Source organism: Lynx canadensis, chromosome B1 (assembly GCF_007474595.2).
Source record: "Lynx canadensis isolate LIC74 chromosome B1, mLynCan4.pri.v2, whole genome shotgun sequence".
Taxonomy (NCBI): domain Eukaryota; kingdom Metazoa; phylum Chordata; class Mammalia; order Carnivora; family Felidae; genus Lynx; species Lynx canadensis.
Window position 1 is genome coordinate 172,001,665 of NC_044306.2, and position 22,985 is coordinate 172,024,649.

The 22,985-nt window shown below is 47.2% G+C and overlaps 1 protein-coding gene across 1 annotated transcript in view; it reads left to right on the forward strand.

The window, feature by feature from the left end:
* APBB2 (amyloid beta precursor protein binding family B member 2) overlaps positions 1 to 22,985 on the forward strand; it is a 381,693-nt gene that overhangs the window by 351,515 nt on the left and 7,193 nt on the right. The window contains 4 exon segments of the mRNA XM_032593000.1: positions 16,852 to 16,966; positions 19,558 to 19,645; positions 20,727 to 20,810; positions 22,619 to 22,734. Of these exon segments, the coding sequence (XP_032448891.1) occupies positions 16,852 to 16,966; positions 19,558 to 19,645; positions 20,727 to 20,810; positions 22,619 to 22,734 (403 nt within the window).

Sequence of the window (22,985 nt, forward strand, 5' to 3'; positions counted from 1 at the left end):
GAGAAGCCATTTTTCATTTAGACAAACGTTCTGAAGGAGGAATCTAGTTAGGGGCTCTGGAAGCATTATTGTGGTTTCTGCTGGCGATGATCAAAGTATAGATTTGTTTCACTTTCAAATAGAGTCACAAGAGATTGATAATCTTTCCACAACTTTCCTCCATGCTCATTCCTATGAGATATATGTTTCATTAACATTGTGGTTTCAGATGACATGAAAACAGAATATGAACTAAAGTCATTTTTAAAGTACCATCTGTGATGATCAGAACAGGGGAAAAAGAAATTCAGCCAACTCTGTGTTATTCACAGGATCATTGCCTTAGGTTCTTATGGACATGATCAGGAGTTAGGAGGCGGGGGGTTCTTTGTTCACCCTGTTTAGTTATTCATTCATTCTATTCATTCAGAATCATTTACTGATTATGTGGCACAATGTGCCAGGCAGTGGTGAGTGAACACTTACACGGTGGTGAGTGAACACAGTAGGAAAGTTCCTGCTCACACAGATTTTACTTTTTTGTGGGGTGGAAGGAGGAACAATGACCAAGCAGGGTAGTGTTAGATGGCTGCAGGTGTTGGCAATGACTGGGTGGCCTGGAAGGATTTTTTGGAAGTGGTGACAATAAGGAGGAGCCTTCCCGTGGGAGACCTGTGGGCATAAGTCATCCAGGGCAGAAGGTCGAGGCATGTGTATGAGAGAAGAGAAGGATCAGAGTGTGGCTGGAGCCCAGCGGGTTGTGGGTGAGGCAGGGGGTTTGGGAGGGGATCATAAGCAGAGCAGCAACAGGATAATCGGCTGCTGTGCAAAGGATGAAACCCTCAGCCTTTGCCTGGGAACATAATTTAAACCAAATAGAGCACACTTACTTTTTGTCACCAGGTCCAGCAGTGGTGTAACCAAAAATCCAATAGGATAGAGATAGGAGCGGAGAGCTGAGACCACCTGTCTTCATCGAGGGCTGGGGTCCTGAGGAGAGCCCCTTAGCTGGGAGGGAGGAAGGCTCGGGTGCCTGGTGCCCTAGAACCACACAACAAAGGAGGAGAGACCTGGCAGGCAGACCCTCAGGTTCCATTTGTAGATGTACCACTCTTTAGTGATGGGGGTTTGAAAGTGAAAGTCCTGGAATCTTGGTTCTCCCACACAGAGTTAACCGTGTAGCCTGGCGATAACGTGTGCCAAGCACAGAGCCTGGGTGGGCAGCACATTCAATAAAATGGGAGCGGCTGTTGTGATTTCGTTATTAGTCAGTCATCGTAGCGTTGATGTCTGTTTTTGTTGGGGTATCACTGAGTTTACAGAATATCAAGAGTACTTGTATCTAGATGGAAGTTTCCAAAAATCAAATGATCAAATGTCTTGGCTCTTTGTGTTAGCTATGCTAGCACTCCTGTGTGCTCAAAGAAAGGAGGATTGGCTGTGTGTTGTGATAGCCCTAAATCCTCTTGGAAATTTAGAAACAGATTTAGGAATGCGCCTTACCCGAACGAGACCCTGCCCATGGCTGGGTGCGTGCGATGGAAGAGAATTCACCCACAGACTCACCATGGTGTTAATTGGGAGTCTTGCCTATATCTTCCTGGTACTTTATGTCCTTGTGACACTTCTCACATGGAAACCACTTCCCTAGTATAGACTGGTCTTCTTCCCTCTACTGTGTCAAAGCCAGAGAGGAGCCTTCTGAGTATTTTTTGTTTCTCTCCCTCTGCTTTCAGGAAGGAAGCCAGACCATGGTTTCACAGTTTGGGTATAATTTACATAATTCTTCCCTTTGATTTTGCCCTAAACTTTAAACCTTGAAACCGTAACATGGCATGAGTTATTTCTCACTTGAGAAGTAAGTATAAGTTGTATGTGTACGTGTGTTCTGTCTTCACAGATACTCAGAGAAGCAAGGTTGTTTTGTTGTTGTTTTACTGTAGCACAGCCCAAATGAAAGCAGACCTTGTTAATTCTTGCTGTCTTCAAACAGGGACTTTAAAAAAAAAAGAACGAAAAAGCCACCAAAAACTCATTTCCTGTCGCTCTCAAATATCCCTCTTTCCCTCATTAGTAAGCTGGCTGGTAACTATTGTGTCTTCTCTCCAGTGGCATGAGAAAGTCCTTTGTTTAGAAGAATGTGCCTTGCATTTCAATAACCTTATACCACTTTAGATCCTCTTCTTCACACTTAGTCCTGTTGGAACTCTGACTCCCTGCTTCTGCAAGTTCTGCAGGCTAACAGGCTGCACGGTGCTGGGGGGCAGGAGGGAGGTGGGGAGCAAACTAGCTCGCAGACCAAGGCACACTCAACAAAGACAGGTGCTTCTGGCACCATTTGGTCCTGGGAAGGACAGAGCCCTTCCCGGAGCTGAATTCCCTGAAATTCCAGACACCAGATGGTAAATTTGCATAAATCCAGAATTCGGTTCAGAGCTCTTTTACCTGCAGGATGTGGATTTGAAGGGGTCTGTAAATGAGTTTCAGGGGTTATTGAACCTTCTCCCCCATCCTCCTAAGGTTGTGCGTAACATTGTGGGTCCATGCACATTTCTTTCTGGAATTTTTTCATCAGATTCCAAAAGGTTGCAAGATCCAAATCAGGTTAGGAGACCCTCTCCACAGACCTCCTGGTTAGTACACTGCTTAGTATGCATGTCGAGTCCACATTGGATGTTCTCACACCGTGAGCCTTACACGGATTAAGGAGTATAACCCTCACAGCACTCTTAGGGGGTTAGTGCCACTATTAGTCCCATTTTACAGATGAATAAACTGAAGAACAAAAGAGCCTAAGGGCCTTGACCAAGGGCAAACAGCCAATAACTGTCAGGGAGGGAAGAAAAACAAACACAAAAAACCTTGAAGCTGGGAGAAAAAATAAGACAGCCAGGTTCAGGAGTTGATAGGAAAGTTTTCATAAAGTTTCACAGTTTTTGCTTCATTGTCCTGTGGCTAATGCTGGTCTGCGCTGGTGCTCGAAAGGCACCCAAGGACCCCCCAGTGATGAAAGACAGGCATCAGATAGTAGCATGAAACAGACTTCTGTAAAAATGGAGCGAGAAGCACGCTGGCAGGTCTTTGCTTTACGTGCTCAGTTTGTGAAAAGTAGAGGGTGTGTGTCACATATGAAGTAGGCCGCTGTGCTGGGGGATAGGCGCGTCCTCCTCCAAAAGCTGGAATAGGAATTGTCATTCTGGTGTGCTGTTTATTTTGAGGAATTTCCTATTCATTTGGATGCCCAGTTACACATGCCAAGTAGTTCTGTTATTTCAGGCTTATTTTAATGAAAACATTGCCAATTACTCCCACGTTCATTTTCCCAAGAAGTAGCTGCTGAGAGCATACTGATCAGGCGGCCTCGGGTGCGTGGCTGGTGTGGAATTAATCCCGGAGTTGAATTCTTCGCACTGCATCTCGTACAGTGAGAAGGGAGTCAGCTTGTGCCTGAGTCTACACTTAGCCTCCTGGAAGGACGCTCCTCATGCAGGAGCCCAGCTTTGGGCTGATGTTTCCTTCTTGGCAAATTTATAAGGTGTTAAATCAGTGAAGCAGCTGCCGCTTTGACTCTTCTGCATTTTTTGAAAGACATTTCAAAGATCGCTCTCAGGTTCCTATTTGTGGCAGGCTTTTACTTCCATACTCAAATCAAGCAGTGTCTATTAACCCCAAAAGAATGGACCTTGGTAAGAGTTTGCAGTATCATTTTTCCAAGTTCCGCCTTCAGGGGAAAAAAAACTCAGTGGCTACACATAGATGCTGTTTCCTTAAGTGAATCGCTAATAATGGGTCTGATCTAATCTAATACCCAAGGCTTCCATGATAATTATACCCACAAGAAACAGAGTGTATTCTAAAGTCTCTAGATTGAACATTATCAGGCAAAGTTTTTGCCATACAGTAGGCATAGGCTTTTTATTAAGAGTAAAAAATTAAAAGCATTTGGTATAAATCGAAAGCTAGCCAGGGAAATGCTAGTGGCTCATTCTTTTTTTGTTTTTAAGAGTCCAAGCTTTCTAACAGACCCTTTTCTGATTAAAAAAAAAAAAAAAAAATCTGAGCACGAAACCATCTCATCTGAAATGAGAAAACGAGACTCAGAGAGGTTAAGAGACTTACCTAGTGCTCAATGTGGGACTAGAACCCAGGTCTTCGGATCCTTTGGTGATGATCTATAATTACGTCCATAGACTAACCTTGACAGAAGGACACGAGCAACAGGTGACTTCCCCTCAACCTGTGGTAAACAGTGCCCAGCAAATCTGAGGAGAGGGTCCCCAGTGATTTCCCTTCCAATGGGAGACATTTCACTTCCAGTGCTGCCCAGCATGACCCAGCTGAGACATGAAACCATCAGATGACTCAGTGAAGATAACTGGAAGGAAGCAGTTTATTGTACTTTGTTACACGCCGGGTACTCTTGTACTCACACCGTCTCATTTCATTTAATTCTCATGATTACCCTGAGCCACGTGTCCTTCTCCCCTTTGCACTGATGAGGAAGCAGTTTCGAAGGGGGGTGGGGTACCACCTAACACAGTGTGCCTGGCACATAGAGGGAGCCCGGGAAAAAGAGACGGTGAGTAACGTACCCAGGGGAACACAGCTACCGGAGGGTCTGAACACAGCTCTGTCTACGTACTCAGCCTAAAGGGCCTCTCTTGTGAATTTTCAGCCACCTTCTCCCCCAACAAAAGTTCACAGGCCAAGGAAAAGGAAGGAGGTTCCCCTGTGCATGTAAAGCCCCAGGTTCTTTGCCAAAACCTTTGCTCCTGTCTTGAACACCTGTGCGTGGTAACCCTCTGAGCCATTAGGGAGACAAACCGTGAGGTGGTTCTACAGGACCGTGAATGAGGAAGGGGTGCCCATCATGGGTGCAGTGTGAGAAGCCTAGGATCAGAGAGTCCTGCCGACCTACACCAAACCCTAACTTCATCATGTACTCGCCGTGTGACCTTCGTCAAGTTCTTCAACCTCTCTAAACTTGTTTTCCTTTTTATCAGTGAGAACGGTAAAACTTACCTCATTGGGTTGCTGTTTGGGCAACACAGAGCCAGAACTCAAGAAAGGGTAGTTGTTGGGGTGTCACTGTGTGGCAGTCGCCTATGTTACAGTACTGTCACCCGTGCTTTGGAGTGCACTGACCACAGTGGGGTCCCTGAAATAGTGAAGTAGATATTTACACATCTGTAGTACAAAAGTCACATGTGCTTATTGGAGAATATTCGAACAAATGTATTAAAGAAAATCCTCCGTAACGCCCTCCCTCCAGATAACAGTTGACGATTTGCATGTTATGATGTTCCAGATATGTTACTATGTGGATATTAAAAAACACTCCAACTTTCTTGTTTTTTGTATGAGACCGTGTATCTGCAGTCTGGACGGCTTGCTTGTTTGATTTCCCACTTGATAGATAATATGTCACGGTCATTGTTCTGTGTCAGGATGCAGAGGTCTGTCTTTCGGCTTCGTGACTGTGGTTCACTACCCTGCGTACTTGCTGTTTCACACCATGATATGAGCTCTCGTGTCTGCAGGGTCCTGCTGGCCGCTCCGTGACCCTGGCCGCGGGGCACCTGAAACAGCAGGTTTCTGCGAAGGTTGAGTTTGTCCCCTTCCTTCTGGTTATCTGGTGCCCCCTGCCTCTTCAGTCCACTTGCTCTGTGTTTACCTGCATGCATGTGACCCATCTAGAAAGTCTGTGGTCCTCAAGCCCTTTCAGATTGGCTGTGACAAGACCAAGGGGATGGTGGGCTCTCCGGGTCAAGAAGTTAAGTGACTTCTTTAGGGTCACCCTGGCAGCGCAGGGCAGCTGAGCATTCGGCCCCAAACCCGAAGTTGTTCTCATCCCTTCTCCGCTTCCAGTCCTCTCTTCCCTGACACATGATTCCTCCCCCTGCCGGCCCTCCCACATCCCACCTCTGCCCTTGACCTTCTGCTGTCTCTGCTCACTCCCGCTCTGTTGCCTTCTCAAGATGCGTTTGAGTGAACGTACCTAGACTATAATGTTGTAGTTCAATTAACAGAATGTCAGAAGTTAGTAAAACAGGTAAGGCTGTATCCACATCATTGTTTCTGTACATTGTTTATTGGGAGCAGGTGGGGCTGGAAAATGAAGATAAGTGCTTTGCCAGTGTTTACCGCAAACAGTTTCTTGTATTTGACTGTGATATTTTAAGCTTGATTACCTCCCCCGGTTGATATGTTGCCTCTAAACTCAGCTGGCATCTCTTGGCTTCATCGTAACATGGCTCGAAATACACACTTCTGTGCGACAGAGCTCGGCTAAAATAAGCACCGAAGGGCTATTCGTTGCAGCAAAGTTGGGAAAAGGGATGGGATGTCAGCGCTTGGAGTTGCCGTTAACGGGACTGTTTTATTTTCTGGATGCCATGTGAATGCTAACGTGTTGTTTCTGCTCTGTTCCCTCATGCCTTCCCGGATTCAGAGAGAGGTAACCAACCGATTTTCACTTCTCCCTCTTCGTGGTGTCTTTTAAGTGTTTGGCACAGCTCACTTGCTTTCTTCATGCCATATTGCCACCCCCACAGACGTCGTTGTCTTTGAAAAGCAGAACTGTGTTCTGTTTAACCTTCTATCGTCATCATTCTTATGTGTCCTCATGTAGAACAGAGTATGGAGTTGCATCTGGGCCCCCGACCCTCTGTTGCATTTGGCCCTGTTTGGGGAAGTCGATGGGCAAAAGTGATGAAGGTGTAACGGGAACGTGGTCACTTCAGTTATGGCTGGGAGGGGTCGCAGCCGCATGCTGGGGAGTAAACGTGAAGAGAAATACTAACGCTGGGTCCCATGTTGTATCAGCCTTATCATGCTTCTTGAAGAATTAATATTAGGGCTTAAATTACGTTTTCTCTGGAGTTTCATTGGGAAGGCTTGACTGCAGGCTGGTGGCCAGAAGGACTGACTCCATTTCAATCTCGATTATTAGTCAAAGTATATGGATTCTTCTCCTTTCCCACATCTAGATGAACAAACTCTGGAAAGGGTATAACTCTGAAGCGAAAAGCAGGTGTTTGTACCTCAGGTGTGTGTGTGTTTCCAGCACTCTCAGTGTCAACCTGCCCATTTGGCTGACTGGGGGCTTTAAGCTCCATACTTTATCAATTAAAGCTCCGTTTTTGATGGTAGAGGAAAGTTTTCAAATTTCTCTTTAAAAAAATTTTTTTTTAATGTTTATTTTTTTGAAGAAAGAGAGGGAGAGACAGAGACAGAGTGTGAGCAGGGGAGGGGCAGAGAGAGAGAGGGAGACAGAATCCAAAGCAGGCTCCGGGCTGCAAGCCGACATGGGGCTCGAACTCACGAACCACAAGATCATGACTTGAGTCGAAGTCTGACGCTTAACCGACAGAGCTACCCAGGTGCCTCTGAAATTTCTCTTTTTGAAAGAATGGTTGTGGTTACTGCTTGGCAAAGTGAAGAGATGTAGGCAGTCGCCTCTTTGCATTGGAGTCGATTTCAGGGGAGCTCCCGCCTGGTTGGGGCCGAGCCGTCAGTGCTCAGTGGTGAGGAAGGGAAGGGAGACAGCATCGACTGAGTGGGCAACACTTCCAGAATCAGTCTTCCCGAGGATATGGTTACAAGAATCTGCAAACTTGACTGAATCTTTAATTATCTTTGAGGAGGCTGTAACTTCTGGAGGTGGTGGAAGCTTCCAGAGGATGAGGCATGGGAGCTCCCTCATCTGAAGTAATGAGAGGGCCTGTCTGAACCAATGGTGAGGATATTCTCAAGATGTTCACTAGCTCCTGCCCCCTCTGTATTTATTCAGGAAGCTCTGAATACGAATACCAATTCTGGTCCACCAAAGCCACCTTGATTATTTGCAGATGGTAGAATTTCAAATCTGTTGACACAGCTTATATGTCTCATGGAAGTGCCTAGTGAAGGATTCCCTGTGGAGAATGTGTGTTTACCCAGGTGATGAGTTACTGGAATGCCCTCTGAACGGGCATCCCAGGAACCTAGCGTATTTGTACTTAGCATCTGCTTAAGCTCGCGAAGGAGAAAGAAAGTTGAGTTTACAAAGCTAGAGCAAGAGCTTTGTGAAATTAGTGATGCCTGCTGATGTGCCAGTGGGTAAAATTAAAAAAACAAAAAATCGTGTGTGTGTAACATTCTGATTGGCCATCTAGGAGGATGGCTTTCTCATCCCCCTTTCTTCCTCTCCCTTCCTCCCACCCCCAAAATGAGATTTTCAAAGTCCAGTCAGAAAATAAGAGCATTGAGGCAAAGAAGTGCAAACAGTCTTGAAAACAAGACTCCTCCTCCCTCCGGGCCCTGTGCAGGTAACACAAAGTGGGGATAAAGCCCTTGGTCATAAAGGGCTTAGACATGTAATGTTTGCATCAAATCTCTTTGTTGCTATTTGTCTTTATTTGCATGTGGGTCCTGTCCTGTGCAGTTAAAGCAACTCTGGCTTATAAGATTCTACAGAAAGATAAGCAGGGAGGAAAGCGTCTTTATATATTTCAGCAAGTCTTAATATAATTCATATGAATGCAAATAATTATGAAAATATCACTCTCGGATAAGCAGACAGGATTTCAAAGGAGGCTTTTTCTTTGACTTCTTTTTCCTCATTTATAATGACAACTCCCATTAATTGAATGCCAGCCTTCACAAATTCCCAGCATCAAACATGTTTTTGACCTGAGCAAACACAGATTACATGGAAGGCGTTATCTTTTTGTGGAGACTGGGTAAGGACTGCTAGCAGCGGAGATTTGGTGAGAGTCTGAATGGAAGGGAATCTCCTAGAAAAGAGGGGAGAAAGTCACTTCCAGACAAGCCTGGGCTGTACTGCAGCTGACAGGGTCGGCTCGTGTGGGGCTGCTTCAGAAGGCAAAGTTCGGGGGGCGCCTGGGTGGCTCAGTCGGTTAAGTGGCCGACTTCGGCTCAGGTCATGATCTCACAGTCCTTGAGTTCGAGCCCCGCGTTGGGCTCTGTGCTGACAGCTCAGAGGAGCCTGTTTCATATTCTGTGTCTCCCTCTCTCTGACCCTCCCCCATTCATGCTCTGTCTCTCTCTGTCTCAAAAATAAATAAATGTTAAAAAAATTAAAAAAAAAAAAAAAAAAAGAAGGCAAAGTTCGGTCCCTCAGGCCAGAGTTGCAGAGAGGCAAATTTCAGGTCGTTATTTAGGAAAAAATATGTATGTTGGCTCACCAGGAGCATTCCTGCAGTGGAACAGGCTGATTCAATAAGCAAATAAGATTTCATATCACTGAAATATCCTAGGTACCGCCTCTCTGGGCATCTGTAGACGGGGGTTTTTAATGTTAGCCTGGCTAACCTCTAAGAGGTCAGAAGGTGCCTTGTAAGTTCCTTTTGAGGAGAGAGAAACACAGAAGCAAATTCCATTTATGTAAGAGGGTTGTGGGGGAGAGAGGGAGGAAAAGGGTGAATACTTCTGTCTTGGCTCTTTTTTAATAGAACCCATTTGAATAAAGAATCATGTCTTCATTCATTCCATAAAGATGGATTAAGCCCCTACAGGGTGATTAAAATGCTGTTCAACTGAGAACAATAAAAGCATTCTTTTGTCCTTTTTCCTTGCCATTAAGAAATTTGAGGCTGTCATGTAAGCTTCTTAGCACTGACATTTTTCCCTGGCAGAACTGGAGGCTGGTCCTCTGGGGGAATAATTACCAACGAGAACAGCAAAAGGAGTAGAGAGTTGGAAACACAAGGGCGCCGTAAACAAAAGATGAAAGGTGCTCACTTCTGTTCAAGTTTAAGGAAGGGGCACAGATAGCTACGGCTATAAGCCTTCCACTTCCTGGGGGCTTTCTTGCTTTTGTTTTATACAAAAGGGACTTATTAAAAAACCAGTAAGACATCACTACATCATGACACTGTCACACTGGGCTTTTAACACAAGACTTGCTCTACCATACTGGGTGGCGGGGGAGGGGGGCATCACTTCCTGGTTTTTAAAGGAAACACTGTGATTCCCATGACTGCACAAAATAAATGTGTGGGGAGCAGGGGACTGGAACAGCGCCTCTTTTAGCAAATGGCTCCTCATCCGGCACTGTAAATGGAGCAAGCTGGAGCAAAGGACAAAACTGGTTCTTGCTGCTGAGTGTCAGACAGAATGTCTCAGACATCTGGAAGACTCTGTTGGAAAAAGTAGGAGCTGTGTTCTGACTGGACCTCAGAGATCATTTGGACCAGCTTTGTGGTTTTAAATGAGCGCACCAAAGCCCTGGGGGGGGTGCATGACCACCAGGGTACCCGGTCGCTGGGGGAGGCATAGAAGCCCATCTGAGCCGTGGAAGCCAGGTAGCTGTATAGCCCAAGGGCTACTGGCGGCTCTGAGGAAAGAAGGGGGGAAGGTGGGAGGTGGCAGGAAAGCCATTGAGGGCTCTGTAGGCAAAGGTTCCTAAGATGCCCCAGCAGCGGGCTGACCCTCCCCCTCATGCAGTGTCAGAGCCACCTTGGGCCCTGCCTGGCTGTGTGACCCCCGGTGGCACCTGGTGCTTTTTCTCCCAAATTCCCACGTGGCCCTAGGCCCATCGCAATAGCGTAGGCTTGCAGTCTGTCAGGAACACTATAGCTGTGGAGGTTTCTTGTTCCCCTCAGAACACAGGAAGATCTCTAGAAAAGGTCGGAGTGCTCTTACATGTGAGCATAAGGTCTCTTAGAACCCTAACACTGATTGGAAAATGTCTCTCTGAAAGGCCAAGTTGGACGATGTCTTGATCATTGTTGAAACTGGATGATGGGACATGGGGAGTTCATGGACTATCTCTTCTACTTCTGTGCGTGTTTGAGAGGTTCCAGAATGAGAAGTTTAAGGGAGAAAAAAATAGGCAGATGTACTATGTTCTTTTGCACTCAGAAGGTCCCACACTCCTCAGTCTCCTAAAGCTGGAACCCACTCCCTTCTCCAGGGAAAAGGCCCAGGACGCCAAGGTCACCACAGACCTCCCTCCCTTCTTGTTGGTTGCCAAGACCGAATAGCCTGTCTCCTGCTGCACAGCCTTTGCAGCCCTGGAGACTTCTCCTGAAACCCTCTTTTTTGGATGCCTTTGGGACCAGCTTGTCCTGGGCTTGCCCCCTCCCCAATACTTTCTCCACCCTTTCATTGGGCCCTCCTGCCTCAACCGAGCCTTTTAATGCCTTTCTCTTTCGGTCCAGGCTTCGTTTTGTCTTTTCTCATTCTCTACACTCTCTTCTGCTCTCCTGACTACTGCTGCCCACAGGTCCATGTTTTTAGTCCAGACCACAGGCCTGAGCTCAGGGACTAAGTGTCCACCTGCTTGGTGGCCCTGGCCACCTGGAGGCCCTCAAACACCTCACACTTCCTGCCCAACATGGAGCTCATGAGCTTCCTTCACCAAATCCCTCCCCTCTCCCCACCTCGATGTGAGGGCACTTAGTTGGTCCAGCAAGGACCCTAGAGTTATTCTGGGTTCTCCCCTCATCACACCCATCAGTGTCAGCCATCCTTCCAACACCTTCCTTCCATCTGTCTCCTCCACCCTGTTCTCACAGATGCTAACTTAGCCCGCATCAGGCTCATCCTCTGCTACTATGTTGACATAGGGGGGTGCTCCCTTGACCCACTTTGTTCCACCCAAAGAAAGTTTTCAAAACTCCTGTCATGTGGGGTCACATGCCATACTGCAAGGCTCAGATGGCCAGACTGCTGATTGGCCACACATACAGCCTCCCTGCAGTCACCCTTGGCCCCTTACCACACCACTCTGTGGACTCTCTTACTTCCATGCTTTTGCTTGTGCTCACATTGAATCTTCTGTGAACCGTCCACTACCCTTCTTACCCTGGTGAGGTTCTTACTATACTTAAAGATGCAGCTCAAATCTCACTGGACGTCCGTATCATTAGACAGTGGGCTTCCGAGGCTGAACCTTGTCTGTGTTTGCATCTCTGGTGCCTGACACATAATAGTGCCTCAGAAGCTATTTGTGGAGGGAATTGAATATTTTTTAAAAACAGAAGTCTTTAATCATTTCATAGTTTCGTTAGAACATAAAGCCAAGTGGCAGCCGTATGAGTCCAATTGCTGCTTTAACAAATTACCACAAACGGTAGCTTAAAGCAACACGAATTTATCCCCCTACAGTTCTGGAGATCAGAAATCTAAAATGAGTGTCGCACTTGTAATCATGGTGTCCATGTGGTTAAAGACTCCAAGAGGAAGTCTTTCCAGCTTTTAGAGGCTGCCTGCTTTCCTTGGCTGGTGGCCCCTTCTTCTGTTCTTTCACTTATAAGCAAAGTTCCTCCTTCTTTCCCTTGTAATTGTGTTGGGCCCAACCAGATAATTCAGGATAACAGCCCCATCTCAAGATCTTTAATTTAATCACATTTTGGCCATGTGAGGTGACATATTCACAGATTCTGGAGATTAAGGGTGAGCATCCTAGAAGGGTCATTGTTCTATTACAACAGCCTTTTCAGAAATCAGATGTTGGAAAGCCAAGTTTGTTTTTTTTTTTTTAATTCTTTTAATGTTTGTTTATTTTTGAGAGAGAGACAGAACACAAGTAGGGGAGGGACAGAGAGAAACAGAGACACAAAATCCCAAGCAGGCTCCAGTCTCTAGGCTCTGAGCTGTCAGCACAGAGCCTGACACAGGGCTCAAACCCATGAACCGTGAGATCATGACCTGAGCCGAAGTCGGACATTTAACCGACTGGGCCACCCAAGTGCCCTATGGAAAGCCAAGCTTTTGAAACCACCAGTTAAGCAACGTTTGGGTTTCATTCTAAATAATAATGAAATTAGATGAGCCACGCACTTCGTTGCACACAAGGGAAGCTGTTCACCTTGTGTATGCCCCAGCTCTGAAAGAGAGGACTTACCTGCTTCTGACAGACCTCCGTGTATAGCTTACGGCTATTTAGGGTGACTCGAGACACACAGATCACTTGACCTCCACAGTGAGGAGAGAATGCTGGTTTTTTTTCCTTGGAAGCAGATAGAAAACCTGGAGGGGTTAGTTATGGGATTCACTCACCATCACAAACTGACAGATTCCTACCTTCCTGATCTATCAGCCTGGTACCTGAGAGGGAACAAGAAAAGACAAAGCTGTAAAAAAAAAAAGAAAAAAGAAAAAACTGTCAGAATCCCCCAAACAAAGCCTTTGGCGGCTGAGCCTCTCCTCTGGGAAGATGTGGGTTCCAGATGGTTGCCTTAGGCATTAATCACTTTCCCTGAAGCCAGAAGAAAATGAAGATTAATAATAATAATTTTTTTAAAAAATTACTCCTGAGGGGTTGCATATTAAAGAACAGAGGGCGTGGAGCTGAAGTTTGATAGGATGATCCATTGCTTATTGATAACGGCTTGTTTCATCCTCCTTGGTGGTAACCTTGCACTTGCAGCACTTGCCGGCCAGCCAGCAGTCCTGAAGAGCAGGGTGGACCTTGGAAGCTATGCCATAGAATATCAGAGCCAGACAGGAACCTGGGAAACCTTTTTTTTTTTTTTTTTTTTTTTTTTTTTATCCAACTCTCTCACTTAGAGATGAGGCTAGACTCCATGCCCGAGGTTGTATAGCTCAGTGGATTCAGGAATGAGACTGGAATCCGGGTTGCCTGAATCCCAATACGTTGCTCTCTGACGTTGCCTTACTATCTCTGAGAGACAACAGACACGTTAGATCTGTGCAAGAACTACAAAAAGTAGTGTGTGACAAGCTCCTGTCCTTTGTGCTATAGAATTTATATGCTATAATAAGCATTTAGACACCAGCAAGGTCCTGGCACCCAGCAGGCTCTTGAGCTGGATGGACCGTGCAGTAGAGGGAGCAGTGCCCCCCTGACAGTGCAGGGACACCAGCGGTCGCCAAGTGAGAAGAGATGCCATGAGTGGGGACCTGCCTTTCCAGAGCAGAGAGGAGAGCTCCTTGGCTGGAATAAGGATGCTGGGAGAGTAGGGGCGACAAATTTTGGAACTGTAGAAATCCACACAGAGTTGTTGGTGACCACAGAACCAAACAGATTTGACCGCAGCTGAACGTAACTTTATTTATTTATTTAACTTTATTTATTTACTTAGAGGGAGAGAAAGCGTGCATGCAGGGGGAGGGGCAGAGAGAGAGGGAGACAGAGAATCTTGGGCAGGCCCTGGGCTGTCAGCACAGAGCCTAACATGAGGCTCGAACTCACGAACCATGGGATCATGACCTGAGCTGAAACCAGGAGTCTGTTCGCTTAACCGACGGAGCCACCCAGGTGCCCCTGAACATGGAATTTTGAAGGGAAACAGTTGTGCATGGTAAGACACCACGTATATTCCTTTAGGATCCATTTAGGAAAGAAAAGAAGCCAGAGAGCTGGGAGCTAGAAACAGGGCTTCCCTTGAGCATGGTCTCCAAAAGTGAGGCCCTCTCTCATTTCTTTTTTAAATACAGTATAAAACCTTGGATTGCGAGTAACCTGCTCTGCAACCGTTCCACAAGACAAGCAAACATTGTTCATAAATTTTAACTTGATAAAGGAGCGATGTCTTGCAATACAAGTAGTACATGACGCGGAATGTCACATGATCCCAACTGAGCCAATGGTTCTTGAAATTCACTTTGATAGACAAGTGCTTTGGATCATAAGCATGTTTCCAGAACGAATCATGCTCGCAAACCAAGGTTTTACTGTACCGTGTTGTCTTGATGGTGGTTGAGACCAGAATGGAAAGGCATCAGGAACACAGTGTAGAATAAGACTGTGCTCGGGGCGCCTGGGTGGCTCAGTTGGTTGAGCGTCTGACTTCGGCTCAGGTCATAATCTCGCGGTTCGTGAGTTCAAGCCCCACGTCAGGCTCTGTGCTGACAGCTCAGAGCCTGGAGCCTGCTTCAGATTCTGTGTCTCCCTCTTTCTCTCTGACCCTCCCCCGTTCATGCTCTGTCTCTCTCTGTCTCAAAAATAAATAAACGTTAAAAAAAAATTTAAGACTGTGCTCATCGCTCAGTCTGGGCCCAGCGCCTCACCCAGACCCACCCCTCAGCCCACTGCCGTGTAGCCTGACGCCTCTGACTGAGGGCCGGCTCACCCTTCAGGAGATCAGGATGCGTGCTGCAGGCCCCATGCCGGAAAGAGAAAGGAACACTCGGTACCTATATGGCCAGGCCTGGACTGGATATTGGGGATGAATAAGGCACAGATCGTCTTCACAGAGCTTTAATGACTTGTGGGGAATACACGCTCCTACACAGACACCGATGGTACCCGGTGCTAAGTGCCACGTGCATAAGTTGTGACCGCAGCACTGGGAAGGGCGACCTGCTCATCTCCGGGTCCCACGTGGTGACAAGGGCATGGAGACCGTGTGCACAAAGGCAGGGAGCAGAGACCTGCTGAGAATGCCCGAGAGGTTGTAGGGCTGGCAAGGGGTGATGGGTTCAGGACGTTTTTCGGGAGGTAAAACTGGCCAAACAAACACAGGGGTTGGGTACAGAGGGTGAGGGGGAGTCCGGAAGGCCTCCTGGTTCTAGCATGGGGGACACTAGTTGAGACAGAACAGGAGGAAGGAGAAGGTTGGGGGGAGCAGGTATTGAAGCCAGGTGTGGACAGGCTGAGGCTGAAGTGCCCTGACCTGGGGTCGGGGTTCGGGAGCCCCCACTGCACATGGCGTGCGATGCAGGGGAGGCTTTTCTGCCACATCTCCACGATGGCCAGTGGCCTCCAGTGGGTAGATCCCTGTGCCTTCCCAAAGAAGCCAAGGATATCTAGAAGAAAGCGGCCGTCATGGTCTGTGAAAAGACCACCAGTTCTTTTATTAAGAGGAACCATTAAAAATAAATCCATGTGTGGTTACATTTACAGACAGTATCCTGGCTTAAGCAACAAACACAAAGAACGCGTTGTGATCCAGATGGGGTAAATCTGGGCGAGTATTGTTCTTAAACACTTCGATCTTTAAACCACTGTCCTCCAGTACGAACAGTAAGAAATTTAGTTGTACGGTTGGTTGTTCGGCCCGGTTCTTTTGAAGCCAGGTCTTGCCACAGCCGATATCCTTTTCATCAGCAGAACAGATGCTAACACGCAGCACCAGCTGCACGCCCACCGAGGTGGCTGGGCTGACGATATAGAGTGCCATGCTGCCGCCGTCACCCCGGGCTCTGGAGTGGGAGCCGCGCTTAACAGAATCAAACGCCTTTGACAGGATTTCAATCTGTGGTGTCTCCTTGTGTCACAGCCCAGCCCGTGACTGCCCATCCGCTTTCTCCTGCAGCTGTGGGTCCAGCGCATTCTCCGTGCACGTGTTTACCCATCAGCCCCTATTGTTCTGCCTCTGCTGTACCACTGCGTTTGTCATAATAGCGCTCATGCACATTCATGCTCTTCTCAAGCCCCTTTTCTCTTTTATAATCATGGTATTTGTTGTTACACTAGAGAGAAAGTTCATCAAGAATTCGGTTTTTCATTAAGGGCTGTAAGAGTTTCCAGGAGTTCAGCACACTAACTTTGGGAAACATTGTAGTTCTTTTACTCAGAAATGAATTCTTTAAAAAACTTTTTTTTTTTAATGTTTATTTTTAAGAGAGAGGGGAACACAGAATCCGAAGCAGGCTCCAGGCTCTGTCAGCACAGAGCCTGACGTGGGGCCCGAACTCAACAAATGGCGAGATCATGACCTGAGCCGAAGTCGGATGCTTAACCGACTGAGCCCCCCAAGCGCCCCAGAAATGAATTCTTAAATCCATGAAACTGCTCCTCCATTTTGGGGTAGCTATTGAAGTTTACGTTTTGTTTTTAGCCCTCGCATACTCTGTTTACCACTGACATACCGGCTCCTTGCTCAGCTAACATTCGTCACTAGAGAGTGTGTTGGTAAAGTTTCCTTTTCTAACATGCTGATAATTTTGTTTGCACAGAGATTTTGCTTACGTAGCAAGAGACAAAGATACGCGAATTTTGAAATGTCATGTATTTCGATGTGACACACCAGCAAAAGCCATTGCCACAAGTCTCCACGAAATCTGTTCTAAGGTAAGGCAGGTCAGGACACTGTGGTCAGTCCCTCTCTTTTTTCTCACTGCCTGAGCAGGGAAGGGGCCGTGAAAGGGCAGGGGCAGGGGGCAGGGGCAGGGGGCCTGCATTGCATTCAGGGAGAAGCGAGCAAACCATGTATTTAGCCCAGGAAAAGTACTCCTGCATTTCAGGTGGTGCTCTCAATGGCTCTCCACCCACAAAATGAGCTGAGCCTTTGACCCTCCCACAGTTTGGAGGATATGGTAGGTGGGCAGAACAGTGACGGGCAAGGTGGTAGAGATGGGTACCCCGAGCCTAACTGGGAAAAGGGGGAAAGGAGTCAGGGCAGATTTTCCAGAGACAGGGCCCCCTGATCTGAGAGTAAACACAGGGAGAAGGGAGGGTGTCTGTGCAAATGCAGGCAGCCGGGAGTTGCCGTGAACCCACACTGACTCCAGGAGGACACATAGCTGCTCATGGAAACTGACCGGCTGTGAGGCAGGGCTGTGGTCAGTGTCTCACACTGGGGAGGTCCTGCTTCCTTAACCAGAGTCACAGAGCCTCAGAATGAGGACAGACAGTCGGGCATCTCGGGACTAGCCTTCCTTCCCTCCAGCAGAGAAGTCCTGCTAGAAACATCCCCACCCTCTGCCTGGTCCCTCCTTTGACCTCCATCCACAGGGCCCCCTACTTTTCAGGAGGCTGTTCTATTAAAATGAGCAGCGCTGACTGTTACAGAGTTCTTTCTTTTGTAGACCTGAAGTCCTCTTCTCTAGAACTTCCGCGTATTTACTTGAGATGTGAAATCTGTAGCAACAGGGAAAGATGCCTCCATCTTGTCTGTTTGCTGGGCAGCCCTTTATTACTTAAAACATTTGAAGCTGTGAACTGTACCTGTACATTTAGAAGTGCTGGACAAGTATCTGTCCTGTCTCCCTCATTTCTCCAGAACCCCCACCCCCATCTCTTTTGGGTCACGTGGTTACCAGGCCCCTCACCCGCTTCTGAGCGTACTGTAGTTGGTTCCCCCTGAATGAACACAGTGTTCTAAGGGTGAGCCAGTAGAGAAAAGACCATGGGCCACTCTGTCCCTTGACCTCCAAAGATGCAATACTGGGGTGATTGATATTTTTAGCAACCATATCACCTGCCGTCTTGTGTTCAGATAGTGATTAGCCAGGTCCCCAGGACACTGTCACAGATGCCCTTCAGGCAGGCCTTTCTACTCCCCAAACTTACTTACTGAATCTAAACACCAGACCTCACCGTCACCTCTGCTGGACGTCACCTTTCTGGTTTGAGGCAGATGTCAAGACCCAGCCTCATTACAGCCCCTCTGAGCTAGCCACGCCCAGGCTGTAGCCACTGCTGGGCAGCAGGGACAAAGCAGGTGCCAGCCACATTTCCTCGGCAGGGGGCGGGGGGGTAGGAGCTGGGACCAGTCTGCTGCTCTGATGCAGGTGACCAGGACTTACAGGATGGGTGCTGGTCCTGACACCACTGTTTATCCCAGCCCAGATTCACACTGGTGCATCAACAAGCCTGGGCCCGGCTGCACCTGTTATAGCATTACAGCACACTCCCCAGGTGCCATTTTCTTCCTCCATTTCTGCAACAGGCACTGCTGAACACTATTTACGTGCCAGGGACTGTTCTAAGAACACAGCAGAGACTAAAACAGAAAAGAAAAATCTTTGTCCTTGGGGAGCGTAAGGCCCCCAGAACACGGCCTGGCACAGAGGACGTGCTCAGTAAAAATTTGATGTTGTTAAACTCAGCCGCCTCCTTGCCTGCTGTCCCAGGCACAGGCCGAGACAAGGGTGGAGTGGAGCTCTGGAGAAGAAGTGACTTTCGTTCTGTCTGGAATTTTCAGAAAGCTTGGGCTGGGAATGAAGGTGTGAGTCACCTTTTGGGTCATCGAAGGTTGGGCTCCTAAGCCACACCAGCACTGTGTAAACAGAAGTGAGAAGTGATGACTTTTCAGTAAAGGAGATGTTAGTGCCCCCAGCAGAAGAGAACCAGTGTGGTAGGCAGCTGGCAGATTGAACAGCTTAAGAATAACAACCCCGATCAGCTAATATTGCTGAGCACTGACAAAACTGACATAACCTTATCACTGGGGACATAAACATGCAAAGAGGAAATGAGACACAAGAGGTCAGGTGACTCGCCCAAGATCACACAGCTAGTAAGTAGCGAAGGTGGGATTTGAACTCATTCGCTATCCCCAGGGCCCGGAAGAGGGTACCTAACAGCCAGCATTCAGAAGCAGTGGGAAAAGTCCGTTACTGTGCATGTCTCACTGACCTCAGTGGGCCAGCAGAGGATATTTGTTTGGGTTGTTTCACTAGAGGTAGGAGCCAGGTGAGTGGAGGAATGAGTTCCAAACAATCAGGGGGCTCTGAGGGCTAGTCGTTCACCGGTTACCCCTGGGGAAAATGAGCACAGTTCTCCATGTGTGCAGTACGGGGGTGGGAAGTCAGGCAGTAGACTGTATGTAAAGCCAGCTTAGCTTGGAAGCAAAGTCCACTCAGACCCTTTACTGGCTGGAATAGCTGCAGGCAGGGCGTCTGTAACCACAAACCACAGTGTGTTTTTCCCCCCTTCAGATTATGGCCGAACGGAAGAATGCCAAAGCCCTGGCCTGCAGTTCCTTACAGGAAAGAACCAATGTGAATCTCGACGTTCCCTTGCAAGGTAGGTCAATGCATCTGCTGTCTTCACGATGGTGCTGTCCATCCTAGCCAAGAGCCAGAAGGTCTCACAGGGCTCCCGGCCGTTTCTAGTCTCCTTAAAAACCGTGCTCAACCCAACAAACACACACTGAACCAGCCCCAGGGAGCCTCCTGTGCGCAGAGTTCATTTTGTGTCAATAGGATTAGGCACAAAAGGCCAGGATGAGTTTCATTGCTACAAAAAAGGACAAGATTAAAGAACATTGTCTTGGGGCGCCTGGGTGGCTCAGTCGGCTGAGCGTCCGACTTTGGCTCAGGTCATGATCTCACGGTCTGTGAGTTCGAGCCCCGCGTCAGGCTCTGTGCTGACCACTCAGAGCCTGGAGCCTGTTTCAGATTCTGTGTCTTCCTCTCTCTCTCTGCCCCTCCCCCGTTCATGCTCTGTCTCTCTCTGTCTCAAAAATAAATAAACGTTAAAAAAAAAAAATTAAAAAAAAAAAAAAAGAATATTGTCTTTAGTGATTTTATAACTCCTGTACAGCCTGGGATAAGAACCAGCTAGCTTAAAAATATGTGGGTTGATGTGAAAAAAAATTTTTTTGTAACTGTGATGATGAATGTTAAGTAGACTTATGGTAATGGTTTTGCAATGTATACAAGTATCAAGTTACTGTGTTAGACACCTGAAACTAACATAATGTTGTGTGTCAATTATACCTCAATAAAATAAAAAAATATATATTGATATTTGGGGGGATTCTGTTTAGTTATTTTTCCTGTCTCTGTGCCCCTTGTGAGTAAATTCTCTCTGGGCATCAACCACCTAACAAATAGGACATCAACAACTGTTATTTAGCATGAAAAGGACAGTAGCAGCTTTAAGACACCAAGAACTAACTGTTCCTGCTTCCCTGCTGGGAAACCAAAGTTGAATGGGGTTTTGATTGACAGAGCCCCTGTGTGTGGCGGAAGACCCGCTGTTCTCCCAGAGCAGGTGCGCCGCTTCTCCCTCTAGAGACAGGCTGTTGTGGCACAGGTGGTGGCTGTGTTTTATGTGTACATTGGAACCACTGACAAAGATCTGTTGCTTTTGTTCCCTGTAGTAGATTTTCCAACACCAAAGACTGAGCTGGTCCAGAAGTTCCACGTGCAGTACTTGGGCATGTTACCCGTAGACAAACCCGTCGGTATGTGAAACATTTATGTCCTTTCACTGTGCAAGTGTTCGGGAGCTTGGGGGAGGTGTCCACCCTCCCCAACGGGTGCGATCTACTGTTCTGCTCCCTTTCCTAGGCTTGAATTAGGCCCTTGCACTGTCACCAGCCACAGCACATGAACAGTCCCAATCAAAAAAGCAAAAGAGGGCAGGCTAATAAGCTGCTCGTCATGTGGTCCCCAGAATACAAGGACTTCAACAAGGCAGACACATAGTTCTGGTGCACCCAGCAGGCCAGAGATGCATGAGCCAGGGCTCTGCCCTTCTCAAGTGGGCCTTCCATCCCTGGGGCCATCTCTGCTTCAGTCCTCATTGGCCCCTGGGCGGGGAGAAAGGGCTGAGGGAGCCCTCATGCTTTTCCTTCCAAGGTGTGATCCAAGAGCAGCACACACGGCAGTCAGCTCCCACCCCGGGGGCAGAACTTCGTTGCTTAGCCATACCGAGCTGAAAGGAGGCGGGGAGATGTGCCCTTTTCCTGGGCGGAAAAAGCTGTGGAGAAACCTGAACCCTCATGCACTGCTCGGGGGGGGGGGGGGGGGGGGGGGGGGGGGAAGTAAGGTGGTACAGCCACTTGGGAAAACGTCTGGCACTTCCTCCAGAGTTCACAGAGTTACCATTTGACTCAGCAGTTCTGCTCCTGGGCACATACCCAAGTGAAATGAAAACATCTGTCCACACACACATTCACAGTAGCAGCATTCGTAATAGTCACAAAGTAGAAACAAATGTCCCTCAACTACAAATGGATTCATGAGATGTGATGCTACCATACAGTGGAATTTTATTTGGCAGTAAAAAGGAATGAAGTACTAAAATAAATAAATAAATAAATAAAAAAGGAATGAAGTACTAAAAAAAAAGGAATGAAGTACTTAAAAAAAAAAAAAAGAATGAAGTACTGATAAATGCTACAACGTGGATGAACCACGAAGACCATATGCTAAATGAAAGAAGCCAGTTACAAATCACACATACTGTGTGATTCCATGTATATGAAATGTCCAGAAGAGACAAATCTCTTGGGATAGAAATTAAATTAAGTAAGTAATTGCCTAGAACTAGGGGGCTGGAAAGAAATGGATGGTGACCCCAAAAATGTACAGGGTTCCTTTTTGAGGAAATGAACATGTTCTAAAATTCATTGTGGTGATGATTACACACCTCTGTGAATTTACTAAAAACTAGTGCATTGTACACTTTGAGTGAATTATAGATGAATTATATCTCAAAGTTGTTATCTGACCTACCCCCTCACATTGCCACAAAAAAACGGGTGTGGGAACACTCAGCGAAAGGGCCCCCTGGTATAGTGCATTCTATTCACGTACAGGGCCTTCCAAACTTGGCCTTGTTCAAGTAGCAGAGTAAGGTGGAGGAAGATCGGAGTATTCTGGCAGTTGCTGGCTTCTGTTCAGTTCCTTTTTCCCAGCCTCCTTGCTTAGGAAAAGGTAGCATTTGCTTCAGTGTTATTTATATACTTGGGGCTGGGGAATCTTTGGAGAGAAAGTAGTACCATGGTCCAGTTAGACAGGACATCACACACTGCACATCTGTGGAGGCTCTCATGACCCTCCTTTCTATTGAAAAAGCTGGCTTTTTTTTCCCCCCCAAGCAATGAAATGCTCAAATAGAATGTCTCCTGGAACTATTTAAAAAAAAAAAAAAAAAAAAAAAAAAAAAAGATCACTTTGGATGTAGCTGTTACTGGGTGATTTGGGCCCACAATGGAGAGTGATAAGTGGCTTTAGGACCTTTTTCAATTATCTGTTCCATCCACAGGAATGGATACCCTGAACAATGCCATAGAAAGTCTTATGACCTCATCTAACAAGGAGGATTGGCCGTCAGTGAACATGAATGTGGCCGATGCTACTGTGACTGTCATCAGTGAAAAGGTAAGAAGGATCGTAGATGCAGTTGGCCTGTCTGGGTTACAGTGAAACTCTGGATACAGTAATCTTCCATGAAACTTAGACACATAGCCAAGGCTTCACCTCCAGGGAGTTATGCTTACTTGTAATTAAAATAGCCTGCATTTATAAAACAGCTTTTTGTCCTTTGTGTCTGGATCTCTGCATAACTTTGCTCTCCCCTGAACCAAGAAGCTCCTGTCCTGGTGTTCCCCATTCTTTCTTCCTCATGGGCC